We start from the raw sequence: 22,476 nt of genomic DNA on the forward strand, positions 1-22,476 counted from the left end.
TGAAGGAAAATAGTCAAGTGCTCAGAATATGTGGGAACTCCTTCAAGACTGTTGGAAAACCATTCCTCATGAAACTGGTTGAGAGAATGCCAAGAGTGTGCAAAGCTGTCAACAAGGAAAGGGTGGCTACTTTGAAGAATCTTAAATATAACTTATTTTGACTTGTTTAAAACTTTTTTTGGTTACTACATGATTCCATGTGTTATTTCATAGTTTTGATGTCTTCACTATTATTCTACAATGTAGAAAATAGTAAAAATAAAAACCCTTGAATGAATCGGTGTGTCCAAACGTTTGACTGGTACTGTAGACATAACTGTACAAGACAACACTTAGACATTCAATATCCTGAACAAAGGTTTGCCATTGACAGAGGAAAGAAGCTGGCTCCTTTGCAATTTTGATATTTTATTTACAATCTGGAGAAACATTGACCCTATTAGGGTCAAAAGGACCCAGGAATTTTAAGCAAGGGCCCCTTTAGCCCTCCAGTCTCTTGACAGCAAGTGGAGCAGCTCTTCTTCATCCTCCTCATCGCTTCCCCTGGAGTCTTCCTGGTCTTCGGTCTTCTCCTTCACAACCTTCTTCACCACATCTTGCTTATCTCTCAATACCTCAACCCTCCGGTAACATTCGATTTGCTCATCGATTTCATCAATCTGACGCTCAAAACGTCCCTCCTCGTCATCCTCGGCTACAATGGCCTCTGATTTAGTGTTCACCTGCCGCATTTCCTTTTGGAACTCTTCCCACTCCTTATCCATTTGATCTTTGGGAGCGTCAACATTGCGGACTTTGGCATCTCTCACTGGGTCGTCAAAGAAGCCTTCTGGTAGTGCTTCAGGTGTATTTTCCTTCTTCTCCACACTCTTCTCAGTTTCATCTGGTTTGAGGATAGACCCGGAATGAGAGGCAGCTGGGACAGCTGGAATGGTGCTGTTGTCAAAGAAATCAGCTGGGAGTCCTGGGGCAGGTGTCCCCTTCTGCACACCCGAGCTGGAGGCTGCCCCCCAGTCAGAGTCACCAGCCTGCTCTTCGTCATCGTCTTCATTATAGACTCCGGCCAGAAGACTCAGTCCAGCAGATGTTTTTTTCAAAATTCCAGTTAGTTTCTTCGGCCCAGGCGGGGCAGGTTTCGCAAAGAAAACATCAGGCAGCCCTGACGACGTAGATGCCTGCTCGTTACCTGCCACTGGTTTAGACTTTTTCCCATTCGTGTCTTCAGAATCCAATGCTTTCCTTTTCAGCGGGGGCTGGGGTCCTTGACCTGTTGAACTTTGTTTAGACCCCTTGAGCTCGGCAACTTTCTCCTTATGCTGTTTTCCAAGAACGTGAGTCTGCCACAATATTTCATTCTTTACCCGCTCGTTGCAGAGTACGCAGCTAAGATGATCGAGACTGTTGTACTTGGCATAAGGGGATTCGACACGCTTCTTATCTATCGTTTGCTTTTGTTTCTCTCTCATTAACCGACGCAGTTCATCTTGATGAATCACTTTCTTCTGCTTATTCTTTGGAGGCATTATTTATTTGCGTTTCAAAACAAAATTTCTGAAAGCTTGGCAAACAACAAAAATATGGCGCGTGTAGATGACGTTGATATGTTAATTCAAGACCCCTAGTAGGCGTCGAAAAAATTGCCAGAATCAAGTTTGAGAACAAATTCTGTAAATTATACCTTATGCTGGTGCTTTTACATTGTGTATATATATCATCATGAGTTTACTACAATATATTTTGTGTGCGTTAAATATTTATTTGGTGTTTCTAAAAAATAAAAGATGCTGTTCAACTAATTATCGCGATACCTAAGGAATGTGGTTTTGATGCTTTTTATTATCGCGAGATACTACGCGGAAGACGGCAGATGGCCTTTCACCACTGAGGTATTAAGAACGCTTTTCAATTGGAAGGTTTCTAATCTTGCTAGCAAACGTTAGCAAGCAAACTACCGCACTGCAAGATGCAATTGGGACATTTTGAAACGACTTTTATCAAGGATGTAGCCGAATAATTTGGTATTTTCATTCTTAATCGTGTGTTAACAATCTTGAGAGTATATTTTCCAGTTGTTTTGTTTTTACGTGTGTGTTGTTTCTGTTGTAACACCCACATCCATTATATGGTTGAAAAAACTGCAATCTAGCTAGCTAGGTTAGGCAAATAGCTAGCTATTAAGGTAGCTATTGCAGCTGTCATTGACAGCCATAGTCAACATAATACAATATTCATCTGAAGTAGCTAGTCTCCTTGCTGGCTAGTAACGTTAAATCATGACCGGGGAAAAGATTCGCACATTGCGGAAAGACCATAACAACAAGCCTAGTAAGGATGGGGCTATAACGTTAATGGAAACATTTGATGAATCTACAAATGGAACAATAACCTCTCCAACCACCAACGGTACCACCATCACGTACAAATCAAACAAGAACCAGAACAAGACGGTGAAACCTATGGCACTGCAGCAGCAGCAGCTATCGAATATCAATGCAAACAACACCAATGCCAATCAATCAGTTGGTACTATCATCGACGACTATAACAAGAATCCCATCATTCTGACCAATGGTAATGAGGACTTGAATTTGGAATTCCCTGTTCACGAATGTGTATTCAGAGGAGATGTGCGTCGCTTGTCCTCACTCATTCGGACCCAGAACATCGCCCAGAAAGATGTGCATGGTGAGTGTGCATGGTAACCCGAACTTAGTACATGGAATAGGAAACCGCATAGGTTATCACTTCTAGTTTTGCATCCGTTACATTTTAGTTGACAATTTTTTTGGGACCAACATTGTCAATACTTGCTTACTAACGTGTGAGTTAAACATAAACATTGTCCATGTGCACCTGCACTAGCTGTGACATCAATAATCTCATAACTGGTCATTCTCTCCCTTTTTAGGAAACACGCCTCTTCACGTAGCTGTGATGATGGGTCACAAAGGTAAGGGCTTTGACTTATGGTAATCAAGAATATCTGATATGGAGAATAACCGATACATAGACTTATTTGAACAGGACATGCAAACAACTGTTTCCCATTTGGAGCAGACTGACTAGTACTTCTGCACTACTTTTCTCTAAACATCTACATGACACCTGAGTTTGACAGGATTATTTGGCTCATACTCTCATCTCTGGCCTAATGCCGCGTTCAAAACAACTGGGAACTCTGAAATCGATGACTTAAATGTGTTCAAAACAACTAGGAGCTAGGAAAAAAAACAAGCTCCGACTGGGAAAAATTGATTTGAATGGTCATCCAACTTGGAATTTCAAGTCGGAAACTCTGGCATCTTTCTAGAGCTCCGACCTGAAGGTCACTGACGTTATGATTCTACCAATTTTTTTCTGAGTTCCCAGTTAGCTCGAAAGCACCATAAGCCTAAGGCCAGGAAATGACACAGAAAATGTGCCATGTTGCAGGGCATTATGCCCCACATCTGGCATGTCTCCAAGTCATCCTACCAGCCATGTTTTTTGCCATTCACATAACATAATCAACATGTTCTCCAGCTCTCCTCTAGTAAATCCTCCATGTGGCTTTCTTCTGGGATAAATTCCTGGTCTGTCCTGCTGTACTGAGATCATCCTGTCTGACCTCTGCAGACTGCTGTGTGTTACATAGTCTAGTAGTCTCATAGTAGCAGCTGGTCCCATATCGAATGCCCTTCGGATCTGTAGACGTCTTGTTACTTGACGCAATATACTGTTATCATCATTAACTACAGAAATGAGTATTCAACGTCCAAGTACAAAGACCATGGAGACGGGTGATTGGCTTAGATTTGAAAACAAAAACAATTAATTTAATAGTAGCTTGATGATGTTTGATCAGTTGTAATGTTTGTGTTTTTTTGTGCTGCAGAGTGTGCCCTCCTGCTCCTGGCCCATAATGCCCCTGTGAAGGTGAAGAATTCCCAGGGCTGGAGCCCCCTGGCAGAGGCCATCAGCTATGGAGACCGACAGATGAGTAAGGATCTGGGGTATTTTCTATCCAAAGCAGTGTTCCTCAACCTTTTGTATACCGGGACCGGCAAGCTATGATTCCTCTTGTCAGGGAGAGACAAGCTATGGTTTTATACGGTATTATACAACGGGAGGGTCTAAACCTGAATGGTTAAAACCGCATTCCAGATGGTTTTCTTCCACAAGTTGCCACCGGCTAACTCTATGACGTTAAAATGCCAATTTACTCTGTTCCATCTGACATCGTAATCCATTGTTTCATCAGCCCAGCTGAGCAATTTATGAACTTGATCTCCACTATAAAAAGCATCTAGGCATTATTTAATGTTTCTTTTAGACTAACATTTAGTTTTCATCAGTGGAGATTTGTATAAACCTTGCTCTCTGTCTCTCTGACATTTGCAACATTGTTTCAATAATCAAATTCAATCTCCTGGTGTCCCATAGTAATGAGTGTGTCGTGAGTCAGGACCAGACAGACAGACAGACAGACAGACAGACAGACAGACAGACAGACAGACAGACAGACAGGCAGGCAGGCAGGCAGGCAGGCAGGCAGACTGCTGTGTGTTACTATATATATATATATATATATATATATATAAGTAAATGTAAATGTCAGCTGAAAAAAGTGAAAACAAAACGCTGCTAATCTTTGCAGCTTCAGTTTAAAGTGATTGTCTAACTGTAGCTGTGTTGTTGGCTAGCTCCTCTAAACAATATTGTCCTTACGAGTGAGCACATTTTCTATGCCAGGCGAAATCGCACCTCCTCAGCTTATTGTTATAGAGGTATCCAAATAAATATCACTAGAAAACAGTTCATGCAAATGCAGCTACTTCTGGCTGGACTTTTTGACATGACTGTAAGTTCGCAGTAGTTGGCTAGCTAGCAAGTAAGGGATAAGAACGTTGCCAGCCAGTATGGCAATGGAACATTTAGAACGAACGACTGGGTCACATACATAGATACAGAACACAAAGACTGAACGACTTGGTCGCATCTCTAGCAACCCTAGATTTGTGTCAGGACTATATCTTGTTGAAGGATGAAATGCATTTAATTAAAATAACGCTTTTAATGAAAATATGTCAAACATTATTTGAATATGTTGCTAACCCATTGTTTAAAAGGGATAATGCCTCAAAGCCGGTGTTTGGAGGATATATTGGCAATATATCCTCCAAACAAAAAACGCAACATGCAACAAATTTTTATATTTTACTGACTTAAATGTCATATTAGGAAATCAGTGATTTGAAATAAATTCATTAGGCCCTTATCTATGGATTTCACATGACTGGGAATACAGATATGCATCTGTTGGTCACAGATTCCTTTAAAAAACAGTAGGGCGTTGATCAGGCTGTTGATTGTGGAATATTGTCCTACTTCTCTTCAATGGCTGTGCGAAATCCTGGATATCGGTGGGAACTGGAACATGCTGTCGTACACGTTGATCCAGAGTATACCAAACATGTTCAATGGGTGACATGTCTGGTGAGTATGCAGGCCATGGAAGAACTGGGACATTTTCAGCTTCCAGGAATTGTGTACAGATCCTTGCGACATTGGGCTGTGCATTATCATGCTGAAACATGGAGTGATGTTTGGCGGATGAATGGGCCTCAGGAGGTTGTTACGGTATCTCTGTGCGTTCAAATTGCCATCAATAAAATGAAATTGTGTTCGTTGTCTGTAGCTTATGCTGCCCATACCATAACCCCACCTCCACCATGGGGCAGTCTGTTCACAATGTTGACATCAGCAAACCGCTCGCCCACCGCTTGCCCTCCATACACTCTGTCTACCATTTGCCCGGTACAGTTAAAACTGGAAATCATATGTGAAGATCACACATCTCCAGCGTGCCAGTGGCCATCAAAGGTGAGCATTTGCCCACTGACGTTGGTTACGATGCCGAGCTGCAGTCAGGTCAAGACCCTAATGAGAACGACGAGCACGCAGGTGAGCTTCCCTGAGACGGTTTCTAACAGTTTGTGCATAAATGTTTCTGTTGCGCAAACCCACAGTTTCATCAGCTGTCTGGGTGGCTGATGTGAAGTCAGATGTGAAGTCCTGGGCTGGCGTGGTTACACGTGGTCTCCGTTTGTTAGGTTGGTTGGACGTACTGCCAAATTCTCTAAAACGATGTTGGTAGAGAAATTAACATTCAATTCACTGGCAACAGCTCTGGTGGACATTCCTGCAGTCAGCATGCCAATTGCACACTCCCTCAACTTGAGCCATCTGTGGCATTGCGTTGTGTGACAAAACTGCACATTTTAGAGTGGCCTTTTATTGTCCCCAGCACAAGGTGCACCTGTGTAATGATCATGCGGTTTGATCAGCTTCTTGATATGCCACACCTGTCAGGTGGATGGATTATTTTGGCATAGGAGAAATGCTCAGTAACAGGGATGTTAACAAATTTGTGCACAAAATTTGAGAGAAATAAGCTTGTGCTCATGAAACATGGGACCAACACTTTACATGTTGCATTTATATTTTTGCTGCGTATAGATATTGAACAGTGGTGTTCTATCCCTGAGTTCTTTATATAGATTTGAGTTTATCCTGTATATGAATGGAGTCTTGATATTTACACTCAGGTTCCCTCATGTAAATAGCCTAAGAAGTTTACAATGTTATAAAAATTGAGGTAAGGATAATTATTTACAAATTTGACAGAAATTAGGCTATATATTGACATCACTTTCATAAATGTGCAGTCGATAGACCTACCTAGTATTAAGCCATTAGACTACATCTGAGCCACTTCAATATTTGTATCTATTAGGCCTATATGCTACTATTACCTGAATGCTCACGCATTAAACTTTAGTCTAACCAATAACTTAAAGGTTAACATATTAGGTCAATGGAAATGTCGCTTAACTTGTAACCTAGGCCTAGGCTACTTAATGTTTTTTTAATTCTAGAATATCTGTTGGCATTCTTTAATCTCAATTCCTACCTGCCTTAGGCTACAATTAATGATTTGTTGAGCAATTCCGAAAACCATTGTCATTATGTCCTATTTTTAGGTCACGTTGATATAGCGAACGTGGCAACGAATGACTTTAATTCTTTCTCACAGTTGACACAAACTGAAGAAATGCAGAATGTACATAATCCAACATTGCATACAAAATAGCACTACAAAAAACACTTAAAATACATAACACATGGCAAACCTAATTATACAAACACTTAAATACATAATAGGCTCCAGAACCTTTTTTCTTTTGATGGGAAAACTTTGTGTAAAAAATGTACCAGTCAAAAGTTTAGACACACCTACTCATTCAAGGGGTTTTCTTATTTTTTTACATTCTAGAATAATAGTGAAGACATCAAAACTATGAAATAACACACATGGAATCATGTAGTAACCAAAAAAGTGTATATATATTTCTTATTTGAGATTCTTCAAAGTAGCCACCCTTTGCCTTCATGACAGCTTTGCACACTCTTGGCATTCTGTCATCCAGCTTCACCTGGAATGCTTTTCCAAAAGTCTTGACGGTTCCCACATATGCTGAGCACTTGTTGGCTGCTTTTTCTTCACTCTGCGGTCCAACTCATCCCGAACCATCTCAGTTGGGTTGAGATCGGGTGATTGTGGAGACCAGGTCATTTGATGCAGCACTCCACCACTCTCCTTCTTGGTCAAATAGTTCTTACACAGTTCTTACACCTGGAGGTGTGCTTTGGGTCGTTGTCCTGTTGGAAAACAATTGATAGTCCCACTAAGCACAAACCAGATGGGATGGTGTATCACTGCAGAATGCTGTGGTAGAAATGCTGGTTAAGTGTCACCAGAAAAGCACCACCACCCAATCACACCTCCATGCTTCACGGTGGGAACCACACATGCGGAGATCATCCGTTCACCTACTCTGCGTCTCACAAAGACACGGCGGTTGGAACCAAAAATCTCAAATTTGGACTCATCAGACCAAAGGACAGATTTCCACCGGTCTAATTTCATGTTTCTTAGCCCAAGCAAGTCTCTTCTTATTGGTGTCCTGTAGTAGTGATTTCTTTGCAGCAGTTTGACCATGAAGGCCTGATTCAGGCAGTCTCCTCTGAACAGCTGATGTTGAGATGTGTCTGTTACTTGAACTCTGTGAAGCATTTATTTGGGCAGCAATTTCTGAGGCTGGTAACTCTAATGAACTTACCTCTGCAGCAGAGGTAACTCTAGGTCTTCCTTCCATGTGGTGGTCCACATGAGTCAGTTTCATCATAGCGCTTGATGTTTTTTTTGCAACTGCACTTGAATAATCTTTAAAAGTTATTTTAATGTTCCTTATTGACTGACCTTGATGTCTTAAAGTAATGATGGGCTGTCGCTACTTTGCTTATTTGTGCTGTTCTTGCCATAATATTTTTATTTATTTTATTTCACCTTTATTTAACCAGGTAGGCTAGTTGAGAACAAGTTCTCATTTGCAACTGTGACCTGGCCAAGATAAAGCGTAGCAATTTGACACAAACAACAACACAGAGTTACCCATGGAATAAACAAACATACAGTCAATAATACAGTAGAACAAAAGAAAACAAAAAAGTCTATATACAGTGAGTGCAAATGAGGTAAGTTAAGGCAATAAATAGGCCATGGTGGCAAAATAATTACAATATAGCAATTAAACACTGGAATGGTAGATGTGCAGAAGATGAATGTGCAAGTAGAGATACTGGGGTGCAAAGGAGCAAGATAAATAAATAAATAAATACAGTATGGGGATGAGGTAGGTAGATAGATGGGCTGTTTACAGATGGGCTATGTACAGGTGCAGTGATCTGTAAGCTGCTCTGACAGCTGGTGCTTAAAGCTCGTGAGGGAGATATGAGTCTCCAGCTTCAGAGATTTTTGCAGTTCGTTCCAGTCATTGGCAGCAGAGAACTGGAAGGAAAGACGACCAAAGGAGGAATTGGCTTTGGGGGTGACCAGTGAGATATACCTGCTGGAGCGCATGCTACGAGTGGGTGCTGCTATGGTGACCAGTGAGCTGAGATAAGGCGGGGCTTTACCTAGCAGAGACTTGTAGATAACCTGTAGCCAGTGGGTTTGGCGACGAGTAGGAAGCGAGGGCCAACCAACGAGAGCGTACTGGTCGCAATGGTGGGTAGTGTATGGGGCTTGGTGACAAAACGGATGGCACTGTCATAGACTGCATCCAGTTTGTTGAGTGAGTGTTGGAGGCTATTTTATAGATGACATCACTGAAGTCGAGGATCGGTAGGATTGTCAGTTTTACGAGGGTGTGTTTAGCATCATGAGTGAAGGATGCTTTGTTGCGATATAGGAAGCCTGATTCTAGATTTAATTTTGGATTGGAAGGATGCTTAATGTGAGTCTGGAAGGAGAGTTTACAGTCTAACCAGATACCCAGGTATTTGTAGTTGTCCACGTATTCTAAGTCAGAGCCGTCCAGAGTAGTGATGCTGGACGGGCGAGCAGGTGCGGGCAGTGATCGATTGAATGGCACGCATTTGGTTTTACCTGCGTTTAAGAGCAGTTGGACGCCACGGAAGGCGAGTTGTATGGCATTGAAACTCATCTGGAGGCTAGTTAACACAGTGTCTCAAGAGGGGCCAGAAGTATACTATGAACTTGGTCTTTTACCAACTAGGGCTATCTTCAGTATACCACCCCTACCTTGTCACAACACAACTGATTGGCTCAAATGCATTAAGAAGTAAAGAAATTCCACAATGAACTTTTAACAAGGCACACCTGTTAATTGAAATGCATTTCAGGTGATTACCTCATGAAGCTGGTTGAGAGAATGCTAAGAGTGTGCAATGCTGACAGTCAAGGCAAAGGGTGGCTACTTTGAAGAATCTCAAATAAACAATATATTTTGATATGTTTCACACTTTTTTTGTTACTGCATGATTCCATGTGTTATTTCATAGTTTTGATGTCTTCACTATTATTCTACAATGTAGAATATAGTAAAAATAAATCCCTTGAATGAGTAGGTGTGTCCAAACTTTTGACTGGTACTGTTTCTGTATATTTATATTTATTTTTAAACTTTGAATATACTATAGAGCTACAGCATGCTCTTTATCCTATATATTCTGGAGTAATTTTCAGCACGGGACATCTCTTGTAATGACCAGTGGTGTAAAGTACTTAAGTAGTACTTTACTTAAGTTGTTTTGGGGGGGGTATCTGTACTTTACTATTTATATTTTTGACTACTTTTACTTCCCTACATTCCTGACGAAAAATAAAGTACTTTACTAAATATATTTTCCAAGACACCCAAAAGTATTGTTACATTTTTTATGTTTAGCAGCACAGGAACATTTTCCAATTCATGCACTTATGAAGAGAACATCCCTGGTCATCCTTACTGCCTCTGATCTGGCATCAACACATGCTTCATTTGTAATTGATGTCTGAGTGTTGTAATGTGCCCCTGGCTATCAGTGAATTAATAAATAAACAATAAAATTGTGCCGTTTGATTTGCTTAAAATAAGCAATTTGAAATGATTTATACATGTGATACATAAATCCTCTTAAGGATTAGCCCCCTTTTTAAAAATTTTGCCTATAATGTCATACCCAAATCTAACTGCCTGTAGCTCAGGCCCTGAAGCAAGGATATGCATATTCTTGGTACCATTTGAAAGGAAACACTTTGAAGTTTATGGAAATGTGAAAGGGGTGTAGGAGAATATATCACAATAGATCTGGTAAAAGATAATACAAAGAAAAAACCAACTGTTCTTTTGTATTTTTTTGTACCATCTTTGAAATGCAAGAGAAAGGCCATAATGTATTATTCCAGCCCAGGTGCAATTTAGATTCTGATCACTAGATGGCACCAGTGTGTGTGCATAGTTTTAGACTGATCCAATGAATGTAATTAAAAAAAAAAAGTCTACACTGCCCAAATGTGCATAATTTGTTTATTAATAACTTTTCATGTTCAAAATTGTGCACTCTCCTCAAACAATAGCATGGTATTATTTCACTGTAATAGCTACTGTAAATTGGACAGTGCAGTTAGATTAACAAGAATTTAAGCTTTCTGACAATATCAGATATGTCTATGTCCTGGGAAATTGTCATGTTACTTACAACCTCATGCTTGCATTAGCCTACGTTAACTCAACCGTCCCGTGGAATTGATTTCGAAGGAGTTTTAAGTATATTTAAAATCAAATACTTTGACTTAATCAAGTAGTATTTTCCCAGTAGACTTTCACTTTTACGTGAGTTATTTTCAATTAAGGTATCTTTACTTTTACTCAATTGGGTACTTTTTCCACCACTGGTAATGACACAGTTACGTTTCACTTTGTAACGGGTACACTGCATGGTGTTTAGGGAAATGGTTTTGACATCTTCGACTGTTATTTTTATGATGCGTCATTAAAACACATATAAGCCTAAATTCCCTCCCTATTGGGAAACCGGGTCCCGTTAGGCTGTAGACTGACCGATTGCTCTCTGGTGCTATCGAGGGGTTGGGTTGTAGGCTGGCCCAGCTAGCCAGCCAAAGCCATGCCGGGGATTTTCTCTGCACGCTCTGTCTGCATCCAGACGTCCTGGAACCCAGCCTGGCCCAGGGCTTAGTGTGACTGAGGGGGCACTGAGCAGCTCTACAGCTGGCTGGCTCCCTGGCTCTCTGTCGGTTCACTTTAATGCCCATGCTTCTAATGCATTTAACACAGCACTGTTAAACTAGAGGTCTTAATATAGGTTACATTTTATTTGTGTTGATTATGTGGATTTGTTAGGAATGCCAGTTAAGTGAGGTGTCTGTTTTTTATAAATGGTGAGAGTATCGTAGAGGATTGAATGGGCTTCACTAGCTCGCTCAGTTTTTTTCTGTTTAATGTTTGTTAGCAAAAACAATCTAACTGCATAATATAAAATAATATTATAAATAGGCTAGTTTATAAAAAAATCCATGCAAGTAATTGTAAAGGTTAGGCAAAACATATATTTTTATATATCAAAATATTTTACAAATCTTTATTTCCCTTCAATTAAATTCCCTGTTATATGTTGACCGGGTTAGAGCTATGACCCTGTCACCCCAACATGTATTAGTATGCATCTCCAGTCCTGCAATAGGGATGCTTTGGCAGACTGGGGACAGAGGTCAGGCGTGGGAAGGTCAGATCGCAGTGGGCAGGGAACAGACAGCAGCTTGGCTCCATCCACACAGTACACCAAGGACATGCAAAGGCAGCCAAACTCTGGCCAGTGACTGTGGCAGTACTACTAGTGGTACAATGAAAAGTTTAAAGATGTATTAGTTGTACAGTGCCTTCGGAAAGTATTCAGACTCCTTGACTTTTTCTACATTTTGTTAGGTTACAGCCTTATTCTAAAACTGATTAAATATTTTTTTCCCCTCATCAATCTACACACAATACCCCATAATGACAAAGCAAAAACAGGTTTTTAGACATTTTAGCTAATTTATATATAGGGGAAAAAAACGGAAATATCACATTCACATAAGTATTCAGACCCTTTACTCAGTTTGTTGAAGCACGTTTGGCAGCGATTACAACCTTGAGTCTTCTTGGGTATGACGCTACAAGCTTGGCACACCTTTATTTGGGGAGTTTCTCCCATTCTTCTCTGCAGATCCTCTCAAGCTCTGTCAGGTTGGATGGGGATTGTTGCTGCAAAGATATTTTCAAGTTTCTCCAGAGATGTTAGATCAGTTTCAAGTCCGGGTTCTGGCTGGGCCACTCAAGTACATTCGGAGACTTGTCCCGAAGCCACTCCTGCGTTGTATTGGCTGTGTGCTAAGGGTCGTTGTATTGTTGGAAAGTGAACCGTATCCCCAGTCTGAGGTCTTGAGCGCTCTGGAGCAGGTTTTCATGAATGGTCTCTCTCCACTTTGCTCCGTTCATCTTTGCCTCGATCCTGACTAGTCTCCCAGTCCCTGCCGCTGAAAAACATCCCCACAGCATGATGCTGCCACCACCATGCTTCACCGTAGGAATGGTGCCAGGATTCCTCCAGTTGTGACACTTGGCTTTCAGGCCAGAGTTCAATCTTGGTTTCATCAGACCAGAGAATCTTGTTTCTCATGGTCTGAGAGTCTTTAGGTGACTTTTGGCAAACTCCAAGTGGGCTGTCATATGCCTTTTACTGAGGAGTGACTTCCGTCTGGCCACTCTACCATAAAGGCCTTGGTTGACCAAGGCCCTTATCCCCTGATTGTTCAGTTTTGCCGGGTCTTGGTGGTTCCAAGCTTCTTCCATTTTAGAATGACGGAGGCCACTGTGTTCTTGGAGACCTTCAATGCTGCAGACCTTTTTTGGTACCCTTCCCCAGATCTCTGCCTCGACACAATCCTGTCTCAGAGCTCTATGGACAATTCCTTCGACCTCATGGCTTGGTTTTTGCTCTGACATGCACTGTCCACTGTGGGACCTTTTATATAGACAGGTGTGTGCCTTTCCAAATCATGTCCAATCAGTTGAATTTACCACAGGTGGACTCCAAGTTGTAAAAACATCTCAAGGATGATCAATGGAAACAGGATGCACCTGAGCCCAATTTCGAGTCTCATAGCAAAGGGTCTGAATACTTATGTAAAGAAGGTATTTCTGTTTTATTTTTAACACATTTACAAACATTTCTAAAAACTTGTTTTCGCTTTGTCATTATGGGGGATCTTTTATATTGTTAATCCATTTTAGAATAAGGCTGTAACGTAACAATGTGGAAAAAGTCAAGGGGTCTGAATACTTTCCAAAGGCACTGTATGTACGGGATACGCATAGGATACATCGTCCAATGAAATGCTTACTTGCAGGCTCCTTCTCGACAATGCAACAACAATAAGAAATAGCAAAAAAATAAATAAAGAATCCCAGGGCTTATTATTATACTGTACAAAAAGATAAACGCAGCATGTAAAGTGTTTCATGTTTCAGATCCCAGGCATTTTCCCATATGCACAAAAAGCGTATTTCTCTCAAATTTTGTGCACAAATTTCTTTACATCCCTGTCAGTTAGAATTTCTCCTTTTTCAAGTTAATCCATCCACCTGACAGGTGTGACATATCAAGAAGCTGATTAAACTGTGTGATCTTTACACAAGTGCTGGGGACAATAAAAGGCCACTCTAAAATGTGCAGTTTTGTCACACAACGCAATGCCACAGATGTCTCAACTTTTGAGGGATCGTGCAATTGGCATGCTGACTGCAGGAATGTCCACCAGAGCTGTTGCCAGATAATTTGAATGTACATTTCTCTACCATGTCGTTTTTAGAGACTATGGCAGTATTTCCAACCGCAGACCACGTGTAACCACGCCAGCCCAGGACCTCCACATCAAGCTTGTTCACTTGCGGGATTATCTGAGACCAGCCACCTGGACAGCTGATGAAACTGAGGAGTATTTCTCTCTGTAATAAAGCCCTTTTGTGGGGATTTTTATATTTTTTATTGGCTGGGCCTGGCTCCCCAGTGGCTGGGCCTGGCTCCCCAGTGGCTGGGCCTGGCTCCCCAGTGGCTGGGCTCCCCAGTGGCTGGGCCTGGCTCCCCAGTGGCTGGGCCTGGCTCCCCAGTGGCTGGGCCTGGCTCGCTAGTGGGTGAGCCTAAGCCCTCCCAGACCCACCAATGGCTGCGCTGCTGCCCGGTCATGTGAAATCCATAGATTAGGGCCTAATTATTGTATTTGAATGTATTGATTTCCTTATATGGACTGTAACTCAGTAAAATCATTGAAGTTGTTGTGATTTGTTCAGTGTAAGAGACAGATGCAGAAAGAGAGTGATGCGTCATTCCACAAAAGGAGTGCCTTTTGGTTTAACTTGGTGGGAAAAAATGTTCTCACATAATTCTAACATTCTGTCATAAAGAGCACATGTTCAACTTAATGAAAACGTATTTTCCCATCTCAAGAGGTTACATAAAACTTGACTATAGTAAGTGTCTATTAAGTGCCATATAAAGTAACAGGGTTGACGATTTCATCTTAAATCAGCAATCTGTCACCTTGTGAGAGGAGGAATGGAAGCTTGTTGTGTGCAACAGGGAGGGGCAATTGAATGCAAGCGTCACATTTTTTATTTTTTACATTTATAGCTAGTCTATCTATGGGCAACAGAGTTGACGTGTTATGCTCGACCTGCTCAGTTTTCCAACACACTGATCAAGGTTACTGGATAGAAGATAGAGATATCACCCCAATTATAATTCTTTGCAAGGTAGCACACACTTTTTGAAATCCATCCAGAAACTCATTAGGGGTGTTGTATCACTGAGGTTTAGCATACATTTAACTGTGCCGTGTATAAGGTGACTCATGTCATAGGCAGCCTCCCCTTTGTACTCTGCTGCACCACAGAGCCACAGTCCGGATTGCTGGCTGCATCAGTGTTTGAGCAACTGCCCCTAAAAAATAACTTTTCATTTAGAAAACAGCCTATGTGGCATCGATATGAGTCAAACATATATTCTATTGTCAAAATTGACTACAAAGTGTAAATATGATAACTTTGGTCTTAAAGTCAGAGTAGTATCAGGCAAAACCCCATTGGATTACTGTTACAGTATATCACATGGTTGAATGATTTATCACTCTGTCATTGACTGGCTGGGTATCTCCTTTTTCTTCTCTGGCTCACAACTCTCATTGTCATTGAAGCGTGGGTTTACAAAGCTCATCTTCTTTCACTTTTAGGTTTAGTGTTGTGTAACGCTTTTGAAAGATGCTTTTTGCAAGATCATCTGCCCTTGTAATCCCTTCTGCTGTGTGTGTGGTCTCAGGGTAGAAACTTGCACATATAGAATATCTAGGCTATGGAATATATTGGCTATGTCTTGTATGCTGTTGTATAGCAGTGCCTTGCTATGGCTTTGTTGTGATCTCCTTCTCCCATCGTCAGTCACAGCCATACTGCGGAAGCTGAAGCAGCAGTCCAGAGAGAGTGTGGCGGACAAGAGGCCCAAGCTGCTGAGAGCGCTGAAGGAGGTGAGGCTTTGACAACCAACTGGGCTATCCTACTACAGCATCCGGTTATACATAATGTATGGCGTGCACAGATCCTTTGTCAAAGTACTTGAGCTGCGCTTAATTTATTTTTGCCAGTACAGTGGAATAAATTGAATATCTCCAAAAGTATTTGACATACAGTCGGGTCCGAAATTATTGACCCCCTTGATAAAGATGAGCAATAACGACTGTATAAAATAAATAATACAAATACCTAGCTATATTGTATGCTCCAAACAATTGGGAAATGTTATTATTTTATACTAATAGAGAAAGAGATTTTGTTTAACAAGTAATACTTTTTTTCTCAAAAAGGTAGGGGTCAAAATTATTGACACCCCAAAGATTCTTACAAATAAAGTTTAGTATTACCGTAATTTTCGGACTATTGAGCGCACCTGAATATAAGCCGCACCCACTGAATTTTTTAAAAATAATTATTTTGCACATAAATAAGCCGCACATGTCTATAAGCCGCAGGTGCCTACCGGTACATTGAAACAAATGAACTTTACACAGGCTTTAACGAAACACGGCTTGTAACAAAAATAAATAGGCTTTAACGATACACGGCTTGTAACAAAAAATGTAAAATTAGCAGTAAGCTTTAGTTGTCTTTTTGCACTGAGTCAATTCCTCACGCTGCTGTTTCCAACGTCTTATCATCGACTCATTAAGACCAAGCTCCCGTGCAGCAGCTCTATTTCCTTTTCCAACAGACAGATCAATCGCCTTCAACTTGAAAGCTGCATCATATGCATTTCTCCGTGTCTTTGCCATGATGAGGGTGACAAAATGACTACCGTAATCAGAATGATGGGAAGTTTGAGAGCGCTCGATTTAATCTAAACAGTAAACAAAAAAGTTGTTTGACCTTAACCCATTTAGCAATTTCATTGGTCTAATGAAAGCTTCATGCCGCCAAAAAACTGAGCACGTCACAGAATGTTTTTTTGTAGAAAAAAAAATTGAAAGCGGGAAAAATCCATATATTAGCCGTGTCATTGTTTAAGCCGCGAGGTTCAAAGCGTGGGAAAAAAGTTGTGGCTTATAGTCTGGAAATTACGGTAGTATTCTATTGAGTATTTGGTCCAATATTCTTAGCACGCAGTGACTACATCAAGCTTGTGACTCTACAAACATGTTGGATGCGTTTGCTGTTAGTTTTGTCAAAGATCATACTGCCAAGACATGCTAATCTCCCCTGTTATTGGTAATGGTGAGAGGTTAGCATATCTTTGGGGTATGATCTTTGACCCTCTAACTTTCTCACTCATCATTATTCATTCATCATTATCTGTAATCATGGTAGCATCCACATTAATGTAGAATTGTTTAGAAACATATTCTATTCTTATTTACAATTAAGGTGGCTCCAAAATGACACTACATTATTTACCATTCATTTCTGTTGTGCACCAAATAATCTTAAACACAACCAAAACGAACTGCAAATGAATCCATGAAGTCATTGTGTGCTTGGAATATGGGACCAAATACTTTACTTTTGGCAACTTTATTTATAATAATCTTTAGCGGTGTCAATCATTTTGACCCCTACCTTTTTGAGGTAAAAAAAAATATTACTTGTTTAACAAAATCTCTTTCTCTCAGCAATTTTATTAGGATAAATAATATATATATATTGTTTTTGCATACAAAATATCTCTGTATTATTTATTTCATAAATTCATAATTGGTCATCTTTATCAAGGGTGTCAGTAATTTCAGTTTGTTTGTTCCATAGCTAGTAGTAGTATCAGTTCACTACCACTATCTGTCCATACCTTTCTTTAACCTTTCTCTCCAACCTCAGCATCTGTCCATAATAACAGCACCAAAATACGTTTCCCCTTTTTAAAATGTTTTTAACAATTTACAGCTATAAAGGAACTTATTTGTGCATTTTGTTTGATAGTGTGTGGCTTGCATGACAATATAATGTACAATGTTTTTTTTATTTTCATAGCTTGGTGACTTCTACTTTGAGCTTCACTGGGACTTTCAAAGTTGGGGTGAGTCGACGCTACATGATATGCAATACATTAAAATAAGCTGCATCGAGCCAACATTTCCTTTCACACACTCTCTATTCATTGTTATTCTTAGTGCAGGACACCTTCGCCAGGTAGTTTCATTCTCCAATATAATTAGCCTGTATTTAAAAATGAAAAAAAAATTGTCTGTTCTGTTACCATTATATCTTGGCTGTGAGTGTGGTGTGTTAATTGCTTAGAGGGTTCGTGGCACTCTTTCGGCTCAGGGATTTGTTAAAGAGATTGATCGGGATTTAGTTTTTTTATTTCTCTGCGTACAATATGAAAGAAGTTAGAGGTAGTTTTGCGAGCCAATGCTTCTTTTGGCGGGGGGGGGTGGACTGTGGGAAGGGTCTCGAATTGTTGAGAGACAGCTATTGGAGATCTTGGAGGGTTCGGGTTCACGTTTTGTGGCCTGGTGGGAGATCTGTCAACGTGCCCTTGAGCAGGGCATTGACCCTGGATGCTTCTGTGTGTCGCTATGAATGGGAGTCTGTTGGATGACTGGTATGATGTAGTTGTTGAGCGGCTTCACTGCAAGTATATTGTATGTTTTGGATAGTCAATAAAAAAAAATGTTTAAAAAGAAGTTAGAGGTAATTTTGCGAGCCAATGCTAACTGACACTAGCTTAGCACAGGAGTTCCCAAACTTTTTCATTCGGGGCCCCCCTTCCAGCATTGGGGAATATCCCGCGCCCCCGCACGCTCCACGTATATTTCTATGAGCACAAGCACTGTTCATGACACAAACTGTTCACACCCCTCTTGTTAGTGGAGAGAATTTTGCAGGTTTAAAGCTTATTTCCTGCCATTCTACACATTTGTCATGGGGTGCAAAGAACAAATTTGCGGTTTTAAAGCAAATTTTCATGCAATTCTATAGATTTCGCCATGTCTAATGTGTATTCATGTAATATTTCAGTGACAAAAGGCACAACAGAACATTGTACTGTCTACCCTCGATTTGTTGTTTATATTAAAATTGTTTCATTAAATAGATTTTAATCAGAACTAAAGTTTTGTTGCTAAGGATTCCATGATGCGGTTAGCCTTTACGGCTGGGACTGCAAGTTTGTGTTACATTTTTTTGCATGGATTCCGCGAGTGCTAGCTAGCTTATCTTTTCGTAAAACAACTGGTTGCAGTAAAGAGCCAACCTGGATACTAAGGAGATCCTGAGGGAAATCAACGAGTACCAACAGCTTTACGCTATGGAGGAACAACATACTCCATCATGGAAAGATCCGACTCCCTCACAAAATAACTTTAACCTGACAAAAAAAAGAAAAACAGATAAATCTATAGACACGGACTATTTACTTGCCGTTGAAGTAGAGGCTAGTGCTCTGGCTGGAATCCATGCAGCGCAGGAAAAGTTGTGTGAGTAGGTAGCAGGGCTGAGGGGGAGTTTGGAGTTCAGCCAGAGTGAAATTCTCACGCTCCAAGGAGAAAACAAGTCACTCACAATTCCAACATGGATTGTCTACTCAGGGAAAACAGGGTGATGAAAGATTCGCTACTAGACATACAAAGTCGTATCATGCGTAAAATCTATTTTTTTCCTGGGATTCCTAAGGACGCATCCAATAATCCAGAGGGCGCGATCAGAGAATTCATGCACTCCACCTTGAAACTTCCTATAGAGACTGTAAACAAATTGGCTTTCCACCGAGTACACAGACCTGGAGCGACAAGACCAAGGGTCCCCGACCGATCATCACAAAATTTGAACACTACCAACAAAAGGAGCTGATCAAAAGCATGGGAAGGGAGCTTAACCTCTCTAGGGTAGGTGGCACCAAATCGTCCCACCTACGTAACAGCCAGTGGAATCCTGTGGCGCGTTATTCAAATACCTTAGAAATGCTATTACTTCAATTTCTCAAACATATGACTATTTTACAGCATTTTAAAGACAAGACTCTCGTTAATCTAACCACACTGTCCGATTTCAAAAAGGCTTTACAACGAAAGCAAAACATTAGATTATGTCAGCAGAGTACCCAGCCAGAAATAATCAGACACCCATTTTTCAAGCTAGCATATATCACATAAACCCAGAAGACAGCTAAATGCAGCACTAACCTTTGATGATCTTCATCAGATGACAATCTTAGGACATTATGTTATACAATACATGCATGTTTTGTTCAATCAAGTTCATATTTATATCAAAAACCAGCTTTTTACATTAGCATGTGACGTTCAGAACTAGCATACCCCCCGCAAACTTTCGGCGAATTTACTAACAATTTACTAAATTACTCACGATAAACGTTCACAAAAAGCATAACAATTATTTTAAGAATTATAGATACAGAACTCCTCTATGCACTCGATATGTCCGATTTTAAAATAGCTTTTTGGTGAAAGCACATTTTGCAATATTCTAAGTAGATAGCCCGGCATCACAGGGCTAGCTATTTAGACACCCAGCAAGTTTAGCCTTCACCAAACTCCGATTACTATTAGAAACGTTTGATTACCTTTGGTGTTCTTCGTCAGAATGCACTCCCAGGACTTCTACTTCAATAACAAATGTTGGTTTTGTCCCAAATAATCCATAGTTATGTTCAAACAGCGGTGTTTTGTTCGTGCGTTCAAGACACTATCCGAATGGTAAATAAGGGTTACGAGCACGGCGCATTTCGTGACAAAAAAAATCTAAATATTCCATTACCGTACTTCGAAGCATGTCAACCGCTGTTTAAAATCAATTTTTATGCAATTTTTCTCGTAAAAAAGCGATAATATTCCCGACCGGGTATCTGCAATTAGGTAAACAGACGAAAGAAAATAAAGCATGGGGTCGACTCGGGCACGCGCCTAAGCCCATTGTCCTCTGATCGGGCACTTGTCAAAAGCGATAATGTGTTTCAGCCTGGGGCTGCCTCGATATCGTTCAGCTTTTTCCCGGGCTCTGAGAGCCTATGGGAGCCGTAGGAAGTGTCACGTTACAGCAAAGATCCTCAGTCTTCAATAAACAGAGGCAAGAAGAACAACAACTTGTCAGACAGGCCACTTCCTGCATGGAATCTTCTCAGGTTTTTGCCTGCCATATGAGTTCTGTTATACTCACAGACACCATTCAAACAGTTTTAGAAACTTTAGGGTGTTTTCTATCCAAAGCTATCCAATTATATGCATATTCTAGTTACTGGGCAGGAGTAGTAACCAGATTAAATCGGGTAAGTTTTTTTATCCGGCCGTGTAAATACTGCCCCCTAGCCCTAACAGGTTAAAGGGACGAAATTCAGTCTCAATGACGAACGTCGTAAGAGACTATCCGGTACAAAGGCAACAAAGGGAGAAGCGTAAGCGTGCCTTTCTCATTGTGGACAAACTCTTTATAGATGGACAGCTATTCAGAGACAGCTCCATATCACCATGGCTGTACTAAATTCTACAGGGGCTTCAGGTTACAAAAAAAAGAAAGTATGGGAATTGTAAAAATATCTGAACACTATGAAGTGGATATCAACACACACATACTCAATTACATGCTCGCTAACACATACAGACTTACACGCACACACCTGATCTCACTGTCTTTTCTCTTCTCTTCCTCTCTCTATTGTTGAGAACTGTTTTATAATTTAATGTGTTTATTGTTTGTCTCTTTTTTATGTCTTTTTCTACAAGTTTATATATGTTTACAACAAGCAATGGGAAGATGCCAGAATAAGGGGCATTGGGGAATAATAACATATTGTACGGAATACATTTGTACTGTAGTGATGCCGTCTCTAGAGTAATGCAAGGTCTCTTTCATGATCATGTGAAACGTCAATTGCTATGGAAATCCTGGGATGTGTTTTTCAATGATGTTAAAGGTAATTATGATGCAACTATGACGGTGATACGATATGGATAACAATTATCATCATGAATATTAAGGCTATATGCACTACATGTTACACACAGACACTCAACCATGCAAATTGGCGGAGTTATTATTTATTTGGACATCACACTTTATAGTCTTACCCTTATACAGACATCGTACACACTCACTAAATCACATCCAATATCATACACATCAACCTACTCAGATTTACTACACACATAATGTCTTGTCTCAATTTACTAACAATTTTCTAACATCTGTGGCATTGGCTCACAGGCAAACAGGCAAGTGAATAAAACAAATATTGCTAGAACCTATTTCTTGAATTGTAAATATCAGACATTTGACATCCCTTGCCTCTTGTTTTGACCGTCATAATACCTCTGATGGCAGTAACTTTACAAGCACTAATTATGGTCCATTTACGTCATTTAGAAGACGCTCTTATCCAGAGCGACTTACAAATTGGTGCATTCACCTTATGATATCTAGACTGAGAATAGTATCTAGTTATGGTAAGGGAAATAAGTATAGCCAGATATAAAAATACATTAAAAAAATTCACCTTTATTTAACCAGGTAGGCTAGTTGAGAACAAGTTCTCATTTAG

At 40.4% G+C, this 22,476-nt stretch overlaps 2 protein-coding genes across 2 annotated transcripts in view; one reads left to right on the forward strand and one right to left on the reverse strand.

Moving 5' to 3' along the window:
- Positions 1-388: 388 nt before the first annotated feature.
- Positions 389-1,614, reverse strand: LOC115157161 (zinc finger protein 830-like). Its single transcript, XM_029705169.1, has one exon. The coding sequence runs from the start codon at positions 1,521-1,523 to the stop codon at positions 465-467; it is 1,059 nt and encodes a 352-aa protein (XP_029561029.1). The 5' UTR covers positions 1,524-1,614; the 3' UTR covers positions 389-464.
- A 229-nt stretch (positions 1,615-1,843) lies between these two features.
- Positions 1,844-22,476, forward strand: part of LOC115157158 (ankyrin repeat domain-containing protein 13C) — a 35,119-nt gene continuing 14,486 nt past the window's right edge. Inside the window, exons 1-5 of the mRNA XM_029705161.1 lie at positions 1,844-2,685; positions 2,909-2,950; positions 3,875-3,979; positions 15,876-15,961; positions 17,952-17,997. Of these exons, the coding sequence (XP_029561021.1) occupies positions 2,274-2,685; positions 2,909-2,950; positions 3,875-3,979; positions 15,876-15,961; positions 17,952-17,997 (691 nt within the window). The 5' untranslated portion in view covers positions 1,844-2,273. The remainder of the gene's footprint in view (positions 2,686-2,908; positions 2,951-3,874; positions 3,980-15,875; positions 15,962-17,951; positions 17,998-22,476) is intronic.

This window comes from Salmo trutta, chromosome 21, assembly GCF_901001165.1.
Source record: "Salmo trutta chromosome 21, fSalTru1.1, whole genome shotgun sequence".
Lineage (NCBI taxonomy): Eukaryota > Metazoa > Chordata > Actinopteri > Salmoniformes > Salmonidae > Salmo > Salmo trutta.

Coding starts and splice junctions, on each gene's coding strand:
- LOC115157161 (XM_029705169.1), bottom strand. CDS start 1,523: ATGCCTCCAAAGAATAAGCAGAAGAAAGTGATTCATCAAGATGAACTG.